At 46.5% G+C, this 19,227-nt stretch overlaps 1 protein-coding gene across 1 annotated transcript; it reads right to left on the bottom strand.

Annotated features, from left to right (window-relative positions):
- Positions 1-202: 202 nt before the first annotated feature.
- Positions 203-4,621, bottom strand: LOC138066558 (T-cell activation Rho GTPase-activating protein-like). Its single transcript, XM_068936435.1, has 7 exons — positions 4,464-4,621; positions 3,890-4,062; positions 3,238-3,399; positions 2,612-2,721; positions 1,949-2,144; positions 1,544-1,661; positions 203-1,113 (listed from the first exon to the last, which is right to left on the bottom strand). The coding sequence occupies exons 1-7, from the start codon at positions 4,543-4,545 to the stop codon at positions 623-625; spliced, it is 1,332 nt and encodes a 443-aa protein (XP_068792536.1). The 5' UTR covers positions 4,546-4,621; the 3' UTR covers positions 203-622.
- Between the last annotated feature and the right edge of the window lie 14,606 nt (positions 4,622-19,227).

The following is a 19,227-nucleotide window of genomic DNA, read 5'->3' as shown; positions in this document are numbered from 1 at the left end:
TGTGTGCATTTCTTTCCTAGTTATTTAATTCCTACCTTCTTTCCTTTATTTTCTTTCCTTTTTTTCTTGCTTTTTGTCTTTTCCTCTTCTTTCCTCTTTTTTGCTTTTCCTTTTTCCCTTGTTTCTTTTCCTTTTTCTTGCCTTGATCTTTAATTCCTTTGCTTTTTTTTCCTTTTTTGCTCTCCTCTTTTCTTTCCTCTTTTTGCTCCTTCTTTCTTTCCATGTCTCTTTCCTTGTTTCTAATTTGCTTGTTTTTTCTTTCCTTTTCTTTGTCATTCTTGCCTTACATTTCTTCCCTCTTTTATTTCCCCTTTTTCTTTCCTTTCTTTCTTTCCTGGTTTTGCTTTCCTTTTTGTTTTTTCTTTCCTGTTTTTCCTAAATGAGGGGCATGCTTAGCTGTTGGAAACAGGAATCCAGAACGTTTCCTTGCAGGTTTTGTGTCTTCTTTGCTCATACAAAACAGCCTGAAGCTACTGAGTCTTTCACCTCAGCCTGTCCAGTAGTTCAGATGAAAAGCACCTCTGAGCAGGCAATTCTGACTTGATCCGGGCCCACGACGACCTTTGAGGCTCTGATGGCTCCTGACCCAGGTTCAGCGTGCAATAGGAAGGCTGGTGACTGCTCAGATGGTTCTGGAGGCGCGCAGGCAGGAAGAGGGAACGTCATCGGGTCCCAGGGCGATTATAGAGGGGCCATGGGAAGCAGGACAGGAGCTCTCCAGGGAGTGCCTGGAGGACGTCTGAGGAGGAGCGCCAGGTGATAACTGTGCAGGGAAGACGGCAGGCTGTTTTCCCAGTGCCTCCTCCTCCAAGCTCACCTGTTGCTGCTCAACAGCAACATTGTCCACACTTGTGCTCCATTTCTGGGGCCTTCTGCTGCCTTCCAAATGGTCCTGGAAGGACAGAGCTGGCTCTGAGAGGCTCCTGTGCATCACGCTGATGTCGTTTCTCAGATGAGGCAGTGGAGGGGCAGAGACACACATGACATAGGTCCTGCTCCTGCTGGGGCTTCTCCCTCTGGGCTGCTGCATCTCCAAGGTTGGGAGGCCGCATCCAGCTTCAGGCTCTGGGTTGTTGTGGGCAGAAGCATCCTCCCGAGCAGCCCCTGGGTGTCCTGTGGGGAGAAAGAGCCTGTTAGCTAGTTGGTACTGGCCCTCTGAAGGGAAAAGGGGACTTTCCCGGTGGCACCATGCAGCCCGGGCAGATGGCAAGCTGCAACCTGAGCACCTATGGATGTGAGGAGCAGTCCAGGAAACACAAGGAACCCCAGGGGCCATACCCTGCATGGGGAGAGTGCCCTTCTCATCCATAGTGAGCAATGCTGTGCAGAGCAGAGCTCTACAGAGGCTTAGCATCTGGGGCGCCTTTTGTGGTGTGAGGAAGGTCATTCTGAACTTCTGGAAAGTGTTGCAGGGGCGAGGCATTGCCAGAAGGTACTGAAGCCTCTGCACCTCTCTGCTTTGCCACAGATGTCTTCCCCTAGCCAGCTAAACAATTGGAACCAGCAGCCCTGGGCGGTGCCAGTCCTGAGCGCAGCCTCCTACCTGCAGAGCTGTCGGTGTGCTCGGGGCACTCCTCGGCAGAGGGGCTGCCAGCCAAGGCCACGTCCTCCCCAAATATTGCTGCGCAGTTGTCAATAAGGAACTCCACCAGCATCGTCACCTGCACAGAGAAAAACCATGGGTGTCAGTGCAAGGGGCTGAAAACGTGCTCAGTGGTCTCTGCTGCTCCTGACTGCTGTTTCTCTCCTGAAGGCTGTAGCTCTGTGGCTGCAGCTCCAGCAAGAGATCTGCCTGTCACATTGCAGACAGCCCAGCTGAGCAGCGTCCCCTCCATGCTCCGAGGTGCTGCTGCTGCTGCATTTAGCTTTTGCAGTGGCCGTGGGATGTGTGGGGATGGCTTGACTGTGCCCCGATGGGGGAACTAGCTGACTGGTGAGTGCAACAAACCTTCTCGTTCATCTCTTTCTGCACTTGCAGCGGGAGTGGGCTGTCCATGCCTGGGCTCAGCATGTTGGGCCCAATGCAGATCGCAAGGTTGCTGGAGCCCATCCTGCTGGTCTCTGCGTTCTGGCTGATGCGGTGGAGCACAGCGAGCAAGGGCTTGAGCAAGAGGACGTTTGGCCGAGGCAGTTGGTCAGCCACCCTGTGTGAACACAAACACAACGGGCCATGACTTCAGGAGGCAGTGGCCGCTGCTCCTTGCTGTGAGCAGGCTCAAGTAAACTGCCACAAATGGTGAGTCCTCCAAAGAGAGGAACACCTGTGCTTGCTTCCACTGCTTCACACAAGTCCTGTGGAGAAACCCCTGATGGCAGCTGAGCGCATGCTTCAGTACAAGATCTGGAACGACCAGATCTCGACTGAAAGGTGAGTGTTTCAGCACAGCGCATGCTTTTCAGTAGATCGACAGCGTGAAGATAGGCAAGCTTGTCAGGAGACGTCACGGGAGGCCTTGCGAAGGCCCTGGGAAAGCCTGGGCCTGTGCTGTGTAGGATCAGCGCTAGCAACCTCACAGAAATGACAGATTTTTCCATGAGGCTCCCCATTGCCAGAGAAGGCTCCAGCCTCTCCCAGCCACTCCATAACGCTGCGACTGGCCTCAACACTTACTCTTTCAATTCTTCAATCTTTTCCTCCCTACTTGGCTTCTCCAGAGCCAGCATCCACTTGTCGTACAGGGCCGCTGACAGGAGCTGGGAGGGGATACTGCGGAGGAAGTCCTGCAAGGCCAAGACATGGAGATGAGGCTCTGGACACCTCCCCTGAGCCCACAAGGAGCACCCTGGCACTTGGGCTCCCAAGGAGGCAGCTTGCTTGGAGCTACCTGCCCTCCAAGGTGCTCATGGCCACTGACAGAGCAGTGGGCTGTGTGAGTCCCTGCCCTACTTGGACACGCTTGTCTGAGTGCAGCAATAAGCCCCAGTGCCTATCAGCCTTTAGTGCACTCAGGGATCTCAGTCTTCCTCCCTGAGGAGGGTGCAGGGCAGGAGGAGGAGGGGGAGGAGGAAGAGGAAGTGAGTTGCCCATGGGCAGGCAGGAAATCAGTGGCAGAACAAGGGGAACTGAAAACCAGATGGACTGGCCTCAAAAGGCCAAACCTTCCCAAGCCTAAAAACATGTGGCTTGGCTTCCCTAGAGTTTCAGCTCTGAGCGCCCCCCCGGGCCCATCTAGGCACTCAAGCAGGCCCCTGCAGGTTCGCAGTGTACTCTCAGAGCTGCAAGGCAGAAGAATTCACCTTCAAGATTACTGCCAGGAGGTGCACAGGTTTACTGTCCAGGTCAACGGTGACTCCTTTGTTGAGGTCCTCCTTCAAGTCCCTGCGCGCTTTCTCACTGGCAGCTTTGCGGAATATCCCCTCAGTGGCAGGCCCTTCCCTGTACAATATGGCCAGGAGATCCTGCAGGAAAAAGCGGACAGCGGTGGGAGAAGAGTTCCTCAGGTGAAGAAAGGCCCTTTAGCCTTAGGGGAGCGTTTGTTTGGAGGCAGAAGCAAGTTTTTGCCTGGGAGACACGCTCTACTTTACTTGGGTTCACATCTAGTTCTCACTGCTGGTAGATTACACTGGCAGTTACCCGCTGTCCCCCAAGCCACCCCTTTTCAGGGAAATCCACAAATCCCTGGCTGTTTATGCTGCTGAGAGCTTCCTTTCAATGACTTCTGCAAGGCCACCAGCATGACCTGCTTCTCCTCTTCCTGCTCCGGCCTTGTCTCCACTGCAGAGTTACTTCCCGCGGCAGCTGTGTGGGCTGTGCAAGCCCGCACACTTGACCTCGTGGAGGGCAAACCCCCAAATGCCCTGTCTCCTGAGAGCCACAGCCCAAGCTCTGGCGATACTGCTTCGCCGGAGAAGCTGGGAACAGGCTAACTGCATGGCCAGGCTGGCTTACCTGGACTGGCTGGGGCAGGGTCTCCTCTTCCCCGCACAGACTTGCCAGAGGCTGCCCAAAGAGGGGCCTCTTGAGGCCAGACTCCGGCTGCCCTGGGCAGTCCCCATTGGCCAAGGTTCGTCCCCGAGCAAACGGCCAGGGAATCAGCCTCTTTCTTTTCTTGGGCCCAGATGCTGCAAGCAAGAGGAAAGCAAAAGTCAGGTGAAAGAACCTGGAGGAGAGTTGTCTGTGTGCAGCGCCACAGGATGCCGAATGAAGGGCAGAGCTGCGTGTGGGAACGACGACTCGGACTGCGCGGGGGAAACTGAAAAGTGTGACCATCCCTCTAAGCGCACCAGCTCTCCTGCTTTGTTGGAGCACGCAGGGCACAGAAAGAACCGTGGGATGTTTGACATGTGTCATGGCAGAGGTTTTCTGGGACCACCATAAGGCAGTGACAGGAGTTGTGGCTACACAGTCTGAGCATGCCCCTGTCCAAGGGGGGCTGGCAAGAGGGCAGGAGGGGCTCCTGCTTTGGAGCCGCTGTCGAGCACTGTGGGGGAAGGCAGCTCCTCAGCTTCTCTTTCACACTCACCAGGCGAGTGGCAAAGTCCCTCCCCAGGAGCTGATGGGACCAAGACAGGGCATTGCTTGGTGTCAGCCTGCAAAAAACGCATTCAGGTCGTAGAGCCGCCCCACAGCAGCAAGGGCTGCCAGCGAGTTGCTGCAGTGACGCACAACTGTGTGAGCAGCTCCAGGGACAATCCCAAGGTCATCACACGCCTGTGGAGGAGACACTGGGTGGGGAATGGCGCTGCCTCTCTGCCCAACAGGGGCGCTGGTGGCAAAGGCTGCTGCTGCAGCCGGCCAGCCCGACCCAGCCCTGCAGGCCACAGCCCCCCGGGTGGTTTTGGGCGGCTGGTGGATGCTGAGAAGGCGCAGCCCTGCACAAGGCACCTCAACTCGGCCCAGGGAGACAGGCTGCCCTCCCATGCTGCTCCGGCACTGGGTAGCTCCTCCTAGACCGCCTCATAAGGCCGCAGTCAGTGTCTCAAGGGCTTTGGCCCCTGCCATCTTCCCTCTCAAGACTCAGCTACCTCCCGGCAGCACCCCAGCAAGGGCTGGGGCAGAGGGAACCCCTGCTCACCTCCGCCGAAATCAACGCCTCGACGGTCCAGGCGCTCAGCGACACCGACTAGGCAAGAGAGCAAAGAGCCAACGTGAGCAGCTGGTCACAGGGGCTCTTCCCGAAAGCCCCGTGGCGCTTGGGGCCGAGCGGAAAGCCCCGGGACACTTACAGGACCGTAGAAGCCAACGGTCTTCACAAGGAGCCGAAGGGAGGTCAGGCGGGTGAGCCGGGGCTCCGGGGCTCCGGGGCTTTGCCTGGGCACGGGCGGGGACAAAGGCAGAGCGCGGTCACAGCCAGCCCTCCCTGCTCGCGCCCTGACCCCAGCCCCGCACCTCCAGCCCACCCGGCCACAGCAGATCTTCCTGCAGCGCCAGCTGGCAGCACCGCTCCGCAGCGCCCCGGCCCTGCTGCCTCCAGGCCTCTTCCGCATGCAAACAGGAAGCGACAGCTCAGGCTCCCCGTGCGGGCAAGCAAGGAGCTGCAGTGACAGCTCCACTGTGTTGCTGTTCCTGTGCCCTCTCAAGGCAAAGCACCTCCCACTGCTCTGCCCGGGAGCTGCCCCGTGCAGGGGGTGTCCCTCTCCCCCACCTCCCCTGCTGCACCGCTGTGGGCAGCTCCCCCGGGAGCTCTCCACCGCCTGCAGCCTTGACACCCACCACCGGCAGGCTGAATTCCCAGCAGGGCTCACCTGAGGACCGCCTGGAGCCACAGCTCCTTCACCTCCTGCGACCTGCAGCAGAAAGGAGAAACAGCCTCAGAGCCCACTGCTCCTCCTCCTCCTCTGCAGAGGCACAGGCCCCCAGGCACATCTCACCCGTGTGGCCCTGCTCCACACCACCATACAGCAAGGCCCCGGTCGGTGTCCCCCAGCAGCGTCCCTGGCGTGAGCAGAGCTGCAGGGACGTGGCGGGGGCGGGTGGCTTGTGCACACCTGGAGCTGCCCGTGTGAGCGTCTGAAACCCAAGCAGGGCCTCTACTTTCTCTCCCCACAGCCTGGCGTGAGCTCCAGCAAGCCCAGGGAGGAATGAAGGCCAACACAGTGCCCTGCACCCCTCAAGGCCCTGGATGTGGCCCCGAGACTCACCTGAAAGTGACCACGCAGCAGTCCCTGGGCCACACGAGGACGAGAGTATTGGCACATTTCAGGCCAAAAACCTCCTCCTCGTCTGCCTGCCCGCACACCGCCTCGTCCTTCCCGCACAGCACCCAGAGCTCGCTGAGACGCACGCGGTGCTGCAGCAGGAAGGTGGAGCCCCATCTGCCGGGAGGAAGAGCAGGGATGGCCTTGGAGGTTGTGTGGTGGGGGCAGCCCCAGCAGCGCTCCAGGGCAGAGCCGTTTCCTGGGGGCAGAGCCTTGGGCCGGCCACCCCGAGCCTCGGGTGGGAGAAAGGAGCCGCAGGCCCAGCACACAGAGAGGCCACTTCTGAAAAGTCACTGCTGGGCAGCAATGGCAGCAGGCACTCCATCAGGGGCTGCGGATCAGGAGAGCAGTCAGGAGCCTGCCCCCTTTCCTCTTACACCTCCCCAATTTAAAGGGAAAGAGTGTCCCTCCCCACCGTGGAGGGACACCCATGCAGGGGACTGCAGGTCATTTGGACCACGAGTCCTTGTCAGGAGCAAAGGGCATCAACACGTTGCACACGCAGCGAGGACAGGAGGAAGGCCTCCTTCTGGGCCACCTCCAAGGGTCTTTTGGATCCTAGAGGCTTCGACAAGCACTACTTGGCAGCGTTGCTCTTTGCTGCCGAGAGCTGCTGTTCGGGAAAGAACAAATGCAAAGAGCTTGGCTAAAATCCCTTCTCCTGCCCAGCTGTGGGCGCCTCCGTTGGCATTCAGGCTGACAGGAAAGCATGTGCTCCTTGTGCTTGCGCAGCCCTGCCAGAGTTAAAAAGAGCCAGCCCGTGTCCGCCGTGGCCAGTGCGGTGCAGGCAGCCCCAAGGAGGAGGCACTTTCTGCTCCTGCAGGAGCAGCTCCGGGGAGGGGCGGTGCCCTGGGGCTGGTGCCAGAGGAGGTGGCAGGGGCAAGGACAGCTGTGGCTGCTAGTCTTACTTGAAGCTGGCGATGGCGATGACATCGGGGAAGAGCAGGAGGTGCCTGTTCCTCGTCCGCTGGTGCCGCGTCACCTGCACACGGTCGCTGAGCAGGAGCTGGGGGCTCCTGCGCGACACGAAGGTGCCGAGCGCCGTCGGGGACTGGGAGGCTCCCCTGCCCATGAGCCCGAGCTGGGCACCGGGAGCCGTGCGGCCAGGGTCCACGGGCCATGCCTGCGTGCTGGGAGCGGGGCCAGGAGCGCCCCAGGTGCGGCAGCAGTTGGCCTGTCCCATGGCGCTTTGCCCGGGCAGACGGCTGCGGCGCAGCCGTGCCCTGCACCGAGCAGCGCCAGGCACCAGCCAGGCCTGAGCAAGGCTGGGAGCAGTGTCCCTGTGCTGGCAGTGCTGCTGGGCTGGGAGCCTGCGTCTCCCTGCTGCCCTGCACTGTCACAGCGCCGCACTGGGGGACAGGTGGGTGCTGGTGGCTGGGACCACCTGGGCATCACTGTGACACATTGTGATGCGCCAGCCAGGCGGTGGGGCAGCACCAGGGGCACGGGCCGGGAGCTGTGGGCACAAAGGGGAGTCTCCCTGGACACCCAGTGCCTCTGGTGCCACAGGATTGCCATGTGTGCGATGTGGGAGCACAGCTGGTGGGGCTGGGGCACCGCTGCTGGCTCCCGCAATGCCCCCAGGGACAAGGCGCTGCCTTTGTGTGTCCCGATGGTGGCTGCGGGGAGGCAAATGGTGCCCGGGACAAGGGAGCAGAGGGACTTGGTGCTGGAGGAGCTCCTAGCTTCAGCAGCTGGCTCTGTGTCGGTGACAACGCAGCAATGCACAGGCCTTCCCACACAGCTGCAACATTGCCTGTTTCTGCTGGCACAGGAGGACTCAGGCTTTGGAGGGGGCAAGCAGGAGGCCTGTGCCTGCTTGACAACCAGGGCCCAGACAGTGCCCAAAATCCCAAGTTTCACGCTTCCTCTGCAGGCGGTCAGCCTAGTGGTCGGCCCCACATCTTGTATTTTTATCCTCAATGCGGGAGTTAAAACTGATTTCTCAATTTGCATCAGCTATCATGCTTAGCCCTTTTAAGACCTTTGTTCTTTGAGGGATAAATCAAATCTAAGTGAATACCCACTACATACTTTCTTTATGCTCTTTGTGCTCTCTTTTCTTTCTTTTGCAAAGATGTTTATTGTTGGATATGAAACTGGTCCTTCCTTTTGCAGTAGACTTCAACCTGCACAACTTCACGGAATGAGCCTGTTTCCTCTTCGCTCAAAAACATCTGTGACAGCGAATCTCACATAGGGTTTCTATTAATGACATATATATGCAAGAAATGATAGTAAGGTTTTCCATCTGTAATAGTATTTGCCTTTTACAACAATTTGGCAGAAAAGGAACAGTTATGAATTTATTAAGCAAATCTTAAATAAAAATATATTTTATTTACACCAACTAGTATAAGCAGAAAAGATGTAGAGCACCGTGACGACATCTAAATACCACTTACATGGTTTGTACATTTAATGTTTTTCATAATGATGTATAAACTTTTGTTAATGTATCTTTGGAAAAAGTGCCTCAGAGGAAGAATAACAATTAAGGTAGTCAAAAGAAATCTTAATCAAAAAGTGCTAAGGAAGAGAAGGGAGGAGTATGAAGTCATTTCCTGGTCTATTATGCAATGCCATAATCTTTGGAAACTACGAATGAAGTTATGAAAACTTAATCAGAAAGGAAGCAAAAATAAATTATTCCACCTATACAGGGAAGTGTGCAAGGATCTCCGTGATTTCCTCCTGGGAAAGACAGCAGCCATCTTGAGCAATGGAAGTTGTAGGTTAAAGCAAGGCCAGTGCAGGCCAAGAAAAGTAGGAAAAGATATTACTGAAGCTCTTCAGCTGTCATTATGGGGAGCCATACAAGGTAATTTACAAGAAATTTCAACATCAAGTAACAAGGAGCTTGCCTCAATACAAGACATCTATTATAAGATGAGTATGCAGAATAAGGAATCTCTAAACGCAGCATGAACTAAAGCCTCAGTGTTACAAACTGTATTGTCTGAGCTATAAATCTTGCCTAATAGTAAACCAACCTGGGTGAACACAAGCACAGAGTTTGGCGTTTTGTTCATATGGACATGGTGACCTGTTGAGCAGAGCTGGGGGATCCCTAACAAGGGTTCAGCTCCTCCAGACGTTGCTTTAGGAGATTCAGAGTCAAGGAGGGTGTGCTTGCATAGAATATGGGCAGATTGGTTTGAGAGCTGATATTGAAGAGTCTCTTTAGGGATTACTAATAGCTAGTAAATCTCTTCTGTATGTGGCATTACCTGGCAATGGGGAGCTCACGTGAGTCTCAGTGGTGCCTGTGGTACATCAGGGATTAACACCACTTCTCCCTGCACTTTTTTATTTTTTTTAATAACTTATCCTCTCTAGTTTCTCTTGTCAGATTTTTTAAATCATGTCTGCAGGCTCCATCCTGTCTGGTCATGCAGGAGCCTCCCTGTCCCATTTTATCTCATGATTTTCCTGCTGCTGCTGCAGGACTCCTAGCAGAGCCAAATGCAGGATTTTGTTTTGTTTTGGTTTATTTTTTATGTTAGCATAGAATTCACTAAGAGCTGTGAAACCCCACAGGAGTGCTTTCTTTCAAGATCATCTGGGCACGTGTATTCTCCAGAATTCTCTGTACAGCTGACCGTACTGTAAGAGGTGTCTCTATTTGTGTTCCTGTGTTTGCATATGCATCTCCAAGGACCAGAACGTTGTTTCATGTCCACTGGAGATATTATCTGCTTTGATTACTAAGAAAGCACATATTTATGTTGTATAGCAGCAATTTTTCCTCCATGGTGCATATAATCTTCAAAAGGAAAAGAAAAAAAGGATAAAAAGTTCAAGTAAAAAAAAACTTTTAAAGAGGTACTTTTCAAGATGTTCAGAATGCAGTTTCTTATATTTCTGACTGTTGTCTAAACTAGTCAACACACAACTGTTGCAAATTAACTTCCTTGTTAAGAAAAAATGTTCCAAGAAGCATCAAAGTAAATTGTAAATAGATCAGATCAGACTTTCTTTACTGTCAAGATAAATAAAATCTAACACTAGAAGTCAAATGAGGTCTTTCTTTTCAGTTGCTGTTTTAATAGAGACATAAAAAGTTAAATTCTAACAGTGCCTGAGTCCTGAAGTGCATTTTGCATACGTAACTTGTCTTCTTTGCTTTCCACTATCTATTGATAAATGTGCTAAGATTACTAACATCTAGAAAGGCTAGCATCAAAAATGAGAGAAATAATGTCTCACAAATAGTTTTTGTTCTGACTTTTTATACAGCATAGTGCAGAGCTGGTCTAAATACTTTGTCTACAGTTACACATTTTTCTTAAAAGGTGGACCTTGACTGTTCTCTGGTCCTACTGAGGTGTTTCAAAAATACTATTAAACAAATAGACTGCTTTGGGAACTTCTGCCTTCTCAGTTATTAGCAGCATCATTATGTAGCAGTTTATAAACCTTCTCCTTTTATGGCATCCCAGAGCTGTTCTAGGCTTGATTTAGACAAGCAAATAAACCATGCAGCATGCCCCAGAAAGCCTTCACAGAATTGTTATATGTAAACTATTGGGGAGCAAATTCTGAAGCACGTTCTTTCCTTAAATGATAGGTCTCGTCTGGACAGTTTTTCCCTTTCCCTTGTGGATGGGATTGAAGAGTGACTAAGGTAACAATATGCCACTTGAAGCCCCATGATATCTAGGGCATCAAAAGTTAAACCCAGCTCTTAAATTCTTCTTGGTATGGACATAAAAGCCAGTGAAGATTGTGTATTGTAACTGGTGAAAGGACTGTGTGCTCAAAAAACTTGTCTATTTTCCTACTCTGTCAGTTGGCCTAATAAAATACAGTACCTCTGTCTCCAGACCTTGCCTGCTGTGTAGTTTTCAAGAGTTTGACCTAGTTTCATAGAATTTGTTGTCAGCAAAGTTATTTTCAGCTCTGCAGATGGCCTAAATTCCACTTGACCTACAACTAAGAAGTGCAGAAACTCAACTATTCCAAAGCTACTGTGCTCTAGAGTTTCAATTCAGTATTGCTTATGTGCTGAAGAAGACCATAGCTCTTTAAAAAGCAACATAGTCAGTAGTGTTTTGCATTACTGACATCCATTTTTATCATAACTTTGATGTTGCAGTCATATTGTGTAACTGACTATGCTATACTTTTTTTTATTTCAGTTAACTGTCATCAAACAATAACAACAGAAGAAGCAGCAGCACTGTTGTTGTTGTTGTTGTTGTTGTTAATCTTCTTTTACTAGTGTGTGCTGTTAAATAAAATAATTGAGCAATAGAAAACAATTGCTCTTTTTTCAATATCTTTTCTCCAGCTCTGGTACCTGTACTTGAGATCTTCTAAGATGAATACATATGCTGAGGTATTCTCCTGCTTCTTTCACATTTATTATTCCTTAGAATGAAGACTAATCACAGGTTGAAGCTTGGTGCCTGGACATTTCAAGATTACCTAAAAAATGTTTTATTATTGCTGATGGTCAGGCTGCATGTATCAAAATGAAGTATTGCACCATCTTCGTAAGCTGGGCAATGAAGAGATTCTTCAGATAATAAGCCAAAATAATTTTAAAATATTGGAGAAGGTGAGTGTAGGAAATAAATCTTAGCTCTTCATGCAAATGTTCTAGTGTTTTTCCATGCTATCCATGTGGTCTGAAGTGTTTTTCTTAAATGTTAGTGGTTTTTTTTTTCCTTCTTCAGAAGCAAAAGCTTTCTCAAAGTCAGCATTGCCACATCTTCTGCAAGAAATTGACTATGTGGATTTACATTCAGGTTAAATGGCAATACATTTATCTTATAAGATGTGTACACATTGCTTAATTTCTTGCCTTTTCACAGGATCATAGGATAATTCAAATTGGAAAGGACCTCAGGAGGTCCTAGTCTAGCTCAAAGCAAGGTGAGCAATGAGGTCATACTGGGTTGCTTGCGGCTTTGTCCAGTTGGGTCATTTTGTATCCTTTCTAACCTCCAAGGCTGGAGACTGCACAGCCTTGAGACTTTCAGCAACTAGTTTCCCTGCCTGGCTATTCTCATGGTGCAAAAGTATTTCCTTATATTCAGTCTAAACCTCGGTTGTTTCAATTTATATCTGTTGTGTCGTGTCCTCGCACTAGATACCACTGAAGAGCCTGGGTCCATCTTCTTGATAACTTCCTCACAGGTTAGCCTCCTATTAGAAGGCTGTATTATGTTTCCCCTTCAATTTTCTCTTCTCCAGGAATATAGCATTTATTATATATATATTTTTTAAATAAAGACTTCACTATTACTGTGTTCCTGATGTTCTGTTATTACTACTAGAACTTTCATAAATGTGTGGTTATGATATCATTTTACTGCCATTTTAGAGAAAAAAATTAATAGGGATATAGAATTAAAATAAAATAATTGCTCCATTTTCCCTGGATCATATCGTTTAATACTTTTGCTTTTGTCTGTTATATAAAGCACAGCAGCAAAAATTCTCTTCAGCTCATTTTTATTTAACAGCTAACTCAACTATAAACAGACCACTCCTTTGAACAGGCAGCAAAATGCTTCCCTCCATTAGAAAACCACATCTCATTTAGCTGTCTAGCCACACTACAGCCTTACAATCTAGAATAATGAGTGAATAGCTGATGGCTTCCACGATACAGTGTCCTGGTTGAATTGTTTCACATCTGTGAAATATGACTTTTGTCACTTTTCATGAATGACATGTGACACAAAGAAGGCTTCTGTAGGCAAAAAAAGGTCATGTTCTTTATTGAAAACTAGAATGGGAAATCAAGAATCAAAAATATAATAATTACATATAATAAACATGTCTTACTGTTCTGAATATAAAGTTTGTGTACTGACATAAAACCTATGGCTAGTGCTGTTGCCATATGAAAGTTATGCTTATAGTAGCTGGAACTGCATGCATAATGGAAATTGCAGGAAGGGATAAAAAGTTTTAAATTAAGTAGTAAAGCTGTGGTGGAAATTACTTTAGCCATTTTCCCCTCATTAACTGGAACCCAAAATATGGGTGTGAGTCAAACTGAGCACGTATAACCGTGGAACAGAAAGAAATTCTACTGATAGGCTATGACATGTAACAGAAGAATATTTATGATCAGCTTGAATAAGTAAAAATATGACTTCAACAATGTTAATGTTGTGTCAACATCCTATTATTATAAAAAGGACTGTTTTGAGGCAAGTGAAGGATATGGACTGGTGAGTGGCTCTCTTGATCTTCCATTTTCCTCTGTGAGGCAAATACTGAACATACGATTCTGATTCAGATGTTAACTTATGAATATGGATAAATACAATATATCTGATTGCTTAATTATGCATCCTAGGGATTCATTCAGAAACCTTATAATACCTCTTGATGACCTTTCAGAGGCAGAACTGACAATTTGCAAGTTTTATTGGGATTTAATCAACTGAACAATACTTTGCACTTCTATTTCTGATGAGGGTACTGACCCCTGTCTGTAGCACCTTCGCTGTGTACTCTAATCACTAGTCTTTAATGCAACACATTCCCGTGTAGCATAAGTGAATCCAAGAGTGAATGTAGTTAGCCCACAGCTCTATCTTCACACACTTTAATAGCGAAACAAGTGCTACTGAGGTTTGGTATTGATGGTGAGGCTGATGAAGGCAGGCCATGTATTGCTTTTAATTTGATATTTGATAGAGATCAGGATGCCATGAGGAGTATTGCAGTGTGCTCGCAACAAACAGTATTAAAAGCCAAATTAAGTTAGAACTGAGTGCTGGAAGCTGTATAGTATACAATATAATAAAAGACACAGAGAAAATAGAAGTATAACTCCTAGTTGGCCTGTGTCATATTGCAAAAACAAGGTATTTCTAATGGAACTGTAAAGCAGTCTGTTTAAAACTGAAGAAAGGAGTCTTTACTGCATGAAGTGCAATTAACGAGTATCACTGATTGCCCAGAGATGTGGCTCAAGAAAAAATATGACAGATTAAAAAAACTCCATCAGCCTTTCTTATGCATAATAGGAACGTCTTGACTTATAAAGGTAAATATTTAAGTGTTGGAAAGGATACAAATCCTTATGTTGTTCTCCAGGACATAACAGCGCACCTCTATATGTGAATCTAGGAACGGCTCTCCTTTGAGTTCAGTTAACCACTAACTATAGCGCTTTCTCATTTATTTCAGAACTAACTGAGCCTCTCCACTGCTTTCAGCCTGCAAGTCTGGATGGATGCTTTTCACCAGGGCATTCCTAAGTAATTAAGGCTGACTGGTCAATTAATTGTAGTAAGAAAGGTGTTCTGACTGCCGCTTCAGAGCAGCGATAGAAATAACCCGTGTGGAAATTACATGTACTGCTTGGGGTCTGTATTTTAAAACACTAAGGCAAGTATATGATCTTGAAATCAAAACCTCTGTAACAGTTCTAGTATTTCTCTACTCTCCTGCAAGAATCTTAATATAAACACTGTTTTGTAGCCTTAAGTAAGGAATAAAACAACAAGGGAAATATATCCTTTTGGCTGTGAAAGATATTTATAATACTCTGGTAGTATTTTAGATAACTCACTCATATAACTCATATAACTCATTCCTAAGAATTAAAACTTTCACAAACCTCCTTTTCCTTTTTTTTTTTTTTTACGTTCTGTAAACTTGTCTGTATTCCACAATTTATTGCACAAATGGGACAACTTCTGAGTGTGTTGATTTTTTTTCTTTGAGTAGAGATGTTAAGGAAAAAAGAGTGACACTGTTTAAAAATCTAGGGGGCATAGTATCCCACAAAATAAATTACCAGGACATATACAAAAGGAATGAAAGCATTTGGTGTCAGAATGTTGATAGGCCTGCCACTTTGTCCATGACGACTTGTGTCTATGGAGAGGTGGCATTAAATGTGTTTATAGAAGTGAAGAAAAATTGTGTGGCTACTGACAGCACTTTAAATGCCAGCAACCTGCTGCATATGCGGTACAATGCACATGCTGCTGTGGCGTGTATCTAAAAACGTAGCACTCAAGGGAGTGGAGAGAGAGAACAGAAGGACAGAAAACTTTCTTTTTCAGTAGCTGTAGTTGACCTCTTTGATTTTCTATTGATATGTAGCAGCTCTGGGTTTATGTCTTAAAGCCATTAATGGTTCCTAGATTTCATGAAACTTAGGGCAGTTTTATAGTAGTAAATTATCTGATGAAGAGGAAGTAAATGAGCAAATATGCATTTTTATTTCTTTGGTACTAATTTTCTTTTGTCTATCCTAACAAACGGAATGGTAATACAATGAATAGAGCTCAATGCATTCTATATTTTGTTAAAAAAGACTGGCTCACAAATGGCTAAAGTTTAAAATGAAAATGTATCTGCCCCTAAATAGTTTCCTAATTTAAATTACTGAAGACACCATCATAGCGAGCAAATGCAGCTAGGGTTAGCATATGCATGTAAATATAGTCACAGACTGCTCTGGGCCATTAGAGTTAGAATAGATACTGTTCCTCCTAAAAGAGGAGATGAGAACGGTTTCCACTGTAGGGTCCCCAAATCTCCACTTGGGACAACCATGTGCTATTTAGTCTGAAGCTAATTCTCTGCACCCAGTAGCTGAACAACCAGCTTGAGATTTGTTCTTAAATTATTTATCTGTTACCACCAAAAACTGTTTATTTTAATGTTCAGAGAGCTTCCCCTAGCACACCCAGCTGTCTGAATAACAGTGAGCCATCAAGTCTTTTGTTTACAAACACATTTGTTTGAAAAGTTTTGCATGACAGGTTACAGATTGCGACAATTACATTGGGTCAGAGAAAAGAACGTCATGTAATGCCAGTGCTCATAATGAAGCACGCTCTGATCTGATGAATGCATTTTGATTTAACATGTCATGTTACATTTCATATGAAAACTTGAAAAAAATATTTTGTGAAACATAGTCTCTTACTGAAATTTTGAGTCACTAAGATGCTAGCTGTTTCTTACTACTGCTTCATATTGTATAAAACACTTGGCAGAGACAAAACTTGTTACCTGAATGCTGACAAGTAATTAATTGCTCATTGTACTAAGTCTGTCCAGTGCCAGCAGTGGCAGACGAGTCTCTTCCATTCCTCTGTGCCATATCCTGCTGCTCCTGTCCTCTCTCTAGAGCTGAGATTGACTACTGTGCCATCGTTGCTAATGGCTTTTCTTAAGGTTTCTTTTGTCTTTTTTCCCTTTCATACCAGCTGGTTTCCATTTACCAAAGTTCACTAGAGGATTCTTTTGTGTCAAGCCTCTAATATGTATGCCTCAGATAATTCCAGTCCCACTTTCTGAGGCAGACAGCCATCTAATTGGTAATTTCTCAGCTCGCTTTCTCAGTGCCGAAGCCTTTCTATCCTGCACCCAGATCGTTTTATAGCAATTTGCAGTTAAAAGTCTCTAATTTCATCTCTAACGTTAGCCCTGCGGCTCACATAGGTGTATGTAAACAATGAGATTAAATGTGAGTTTTTAAGATTAGGTTTACAAAATTTCAGATTTGTTTTGTATATTTTACTTACAGTTGCACCTGTCCTTAATATCACTTCCTATTGAGCTCTTCCTTTCTTTTGGCTAATACGTTATTGCTGAGATAAAGGAATTCCAATAGCAGTGAATTTTTTTGCCTTCTCCTTGTTATGCAGTTTTCTTGATGTAGCTGATCTTGAGCACTGCCTGCCCTGTTATTTTTAAGATAGTTTTTATGTTGTGATGGTGATGAATTTGTTATTATCCTATTTAGGGCAATAGCAAACAACAACCAAAAATCTGTTGCACCAACCTGTTGCATAACTGTTAAACATTGCAGAGGACTTCACATATCTGTAAATGGCCTTGATAAAATTGACATCGTCAGATGGAATTTCAAAGAGTACTATTTAATCTTTTACAGTACTTTTATTTTTGCCATTCTAATATTTTACTGGTCTTGACATTCAAGATTTTGCCTTTGGGTAGTTTTCCTTTATGAATGAGATGTCATATTTCTTAGCTTATGCATTTATTCATCTATGTTGATATCCAGCAGTATTTGCTGCAGTTTGAATTACACTATTGCTGATTGCTGCCAGTTGTTCTTCACACAACTCTTTACTGCTTCTGACAATGCCTCAGGTCTGTTCTTTAATTTGTTAAAGATTTTGGTCGGCATGAAGGGTTACATGGTAATGGGAAAACTGCAACTATTAATATGCATGCCTTGGTGAGTCCTTACCTTGTAGGCAGGTGATCTGAATCTTGCATTAGTAGAGAGATCCTCAGCCTAGTTGTTCTGCCACTTGGCAAGTCTTCGTTTCTTTGTGTGTGTCTTTGTGAGGGAAAACACTTGCAAAAGCAAGGCTGGAAAATAGGCATTATTAGTTTCTTGGCATTTTGGTTAATGACTGATCATGGCTCCCCATTGAAGAGAAGATTGAGAGGCGATCTCATAAATGTGTATAAGTATCTGAAGGGGGAGTGTCAAGAGGATGAGGCCAGTCTCTTCTCCGTGGTGCCCAGCAACAGGACAAGAGGCAATGGGCAGAAACTGAACCACAGGCAGTTCCATCTGAACCTGAGGAAAAACTTCTTCACTGTGAGGGTGACAGAGCATTGGAACAGGTTGCCCAGAGAGGTAGTGGAGTCTCCTTCTCTGGAGATCTTCAGAACCTGTCTGGATGTGATCCTGGGCAATATGCTCTAGAGGCCCCTGCTTGAGCAGGGAGGTTGGACTAGATGATCTCCAGAGGTCCCTTCCAACCTAAACGATTCTGTGATTCTGTGATTCTGTGATTCTTTCCATCACCTAGCTGTAGTATTCTAATTTAGCATTAAAGCCACCCATCACAAGGAGTAAGCCATGCTCTGAGAGTCTGTCTGCGACACCTGGAGAAACTGCAGAACTCATCATTGTTCTCAGCACTGTGGTGTTTTCTCTGAGCATAATACTGTGTGACTGTCAGCTCTGAGCACCTGGTCCTAAATCTATTTGATAGGTTTTCTATGGATAAGCCATTTTTCTGTGTATTCTGTCAAGATGGATGCTCTAGCTTCACTAAGTAATGTTTCTTCTTTTGCTTGAAACACTTAACCTTTTAGTCTCACTAACCTTAAGGTTTGAAGTATGTATTTTTTATCCTCTGTATTATCAATGATAACTTTAATACCTGAAATATTTCTGTATTATAATAACAGACTGCAGTGGAAGCCTAACAAAATCGATAGATGTACTCTGGTACTCTGTAGTCTTTGGATCGTGTCAAAATTTGTTATGCCTGTGCACCACAATGGAGAGTACAGAGACATCAAGAGTAGTTCTAAATGAACTAGCGTGGATATTGAAAGCCATGTGTCTGTGAGAATGTGTTGTGCTTTTCAGACTAATTTGTGCAACTGATAAGAAAACATTTGGGAAAATTAGATGGGGTGGCTATGAATCGAGATTCATAGTTTCCCATACGCAAACCAGTTCATGCTCTTCTGCATGAGTAGCCACATTTTACTAAATAGTTCATAGGTAAAACCATGTAAACTCTGTGTGTAGTGTAATTTTATTAATTTTGAATTACATGAGAAAAACAATGATATAAAAAAAGCTTATCTGGAATAAAGTAATTTTTCTAACTCATTCACCAGCATATAATTTTTAAATGTGTTTTTCCTTGGGCTTCAAGCATTTGTGACAGTTTTCCAGGACACTTTTGAAAGACCTTGGCTCTATGATTCAACCATTTGATTAAATGTTAGAATAATATCAGTCTTTCCAAATGAAATAAGCACGTTCAGCTTGCCAGATTGTTTAGGCTTGAGTAGTTAACTCTCAAGTGTGAATCAAAAATACATTTAAAAATGGATACTACCTAAGTTGAACTTAAGAAATAGGAAAAAGTAACTGTTTGAATAAGCCTGTTATGGTTCAGCAGTACAATTAGAGGTGATATCATCTTGCATAGATGACATTTGTGAGTTGGTGTCAGGATTCTGCATGATTTTTGTGGCTCATGGTAGGCCTGTTTGAACTGAGTGAAAATGGCTAGGTGATTTGTTGATGACTTATTTAGTAGCAGGCTTCCCTGGCTTTGGGACATCACTCCATATATTTGTAGCGACAATGAACTT

Source organism: Struthio camelus, chromosome 3 (genome assembly GCF_040807025.1).
Source record: "Struthio camelus isolate bStrCam1 chromosome 3, bStrCam1.hap1, whole genome shotgun sequence".
NCBI classification, from domain to species: Eukaryota; Metazoa; Chordata; class Aves; order Struthioniformes; family Struthionidae; genus Struthio; species Struthio camelus.
The sequence above is the reverse complement of the archived record's forward strand: the minus strand, read 5'-3'. Positions and strand labels throughout refer to the sequence as shown.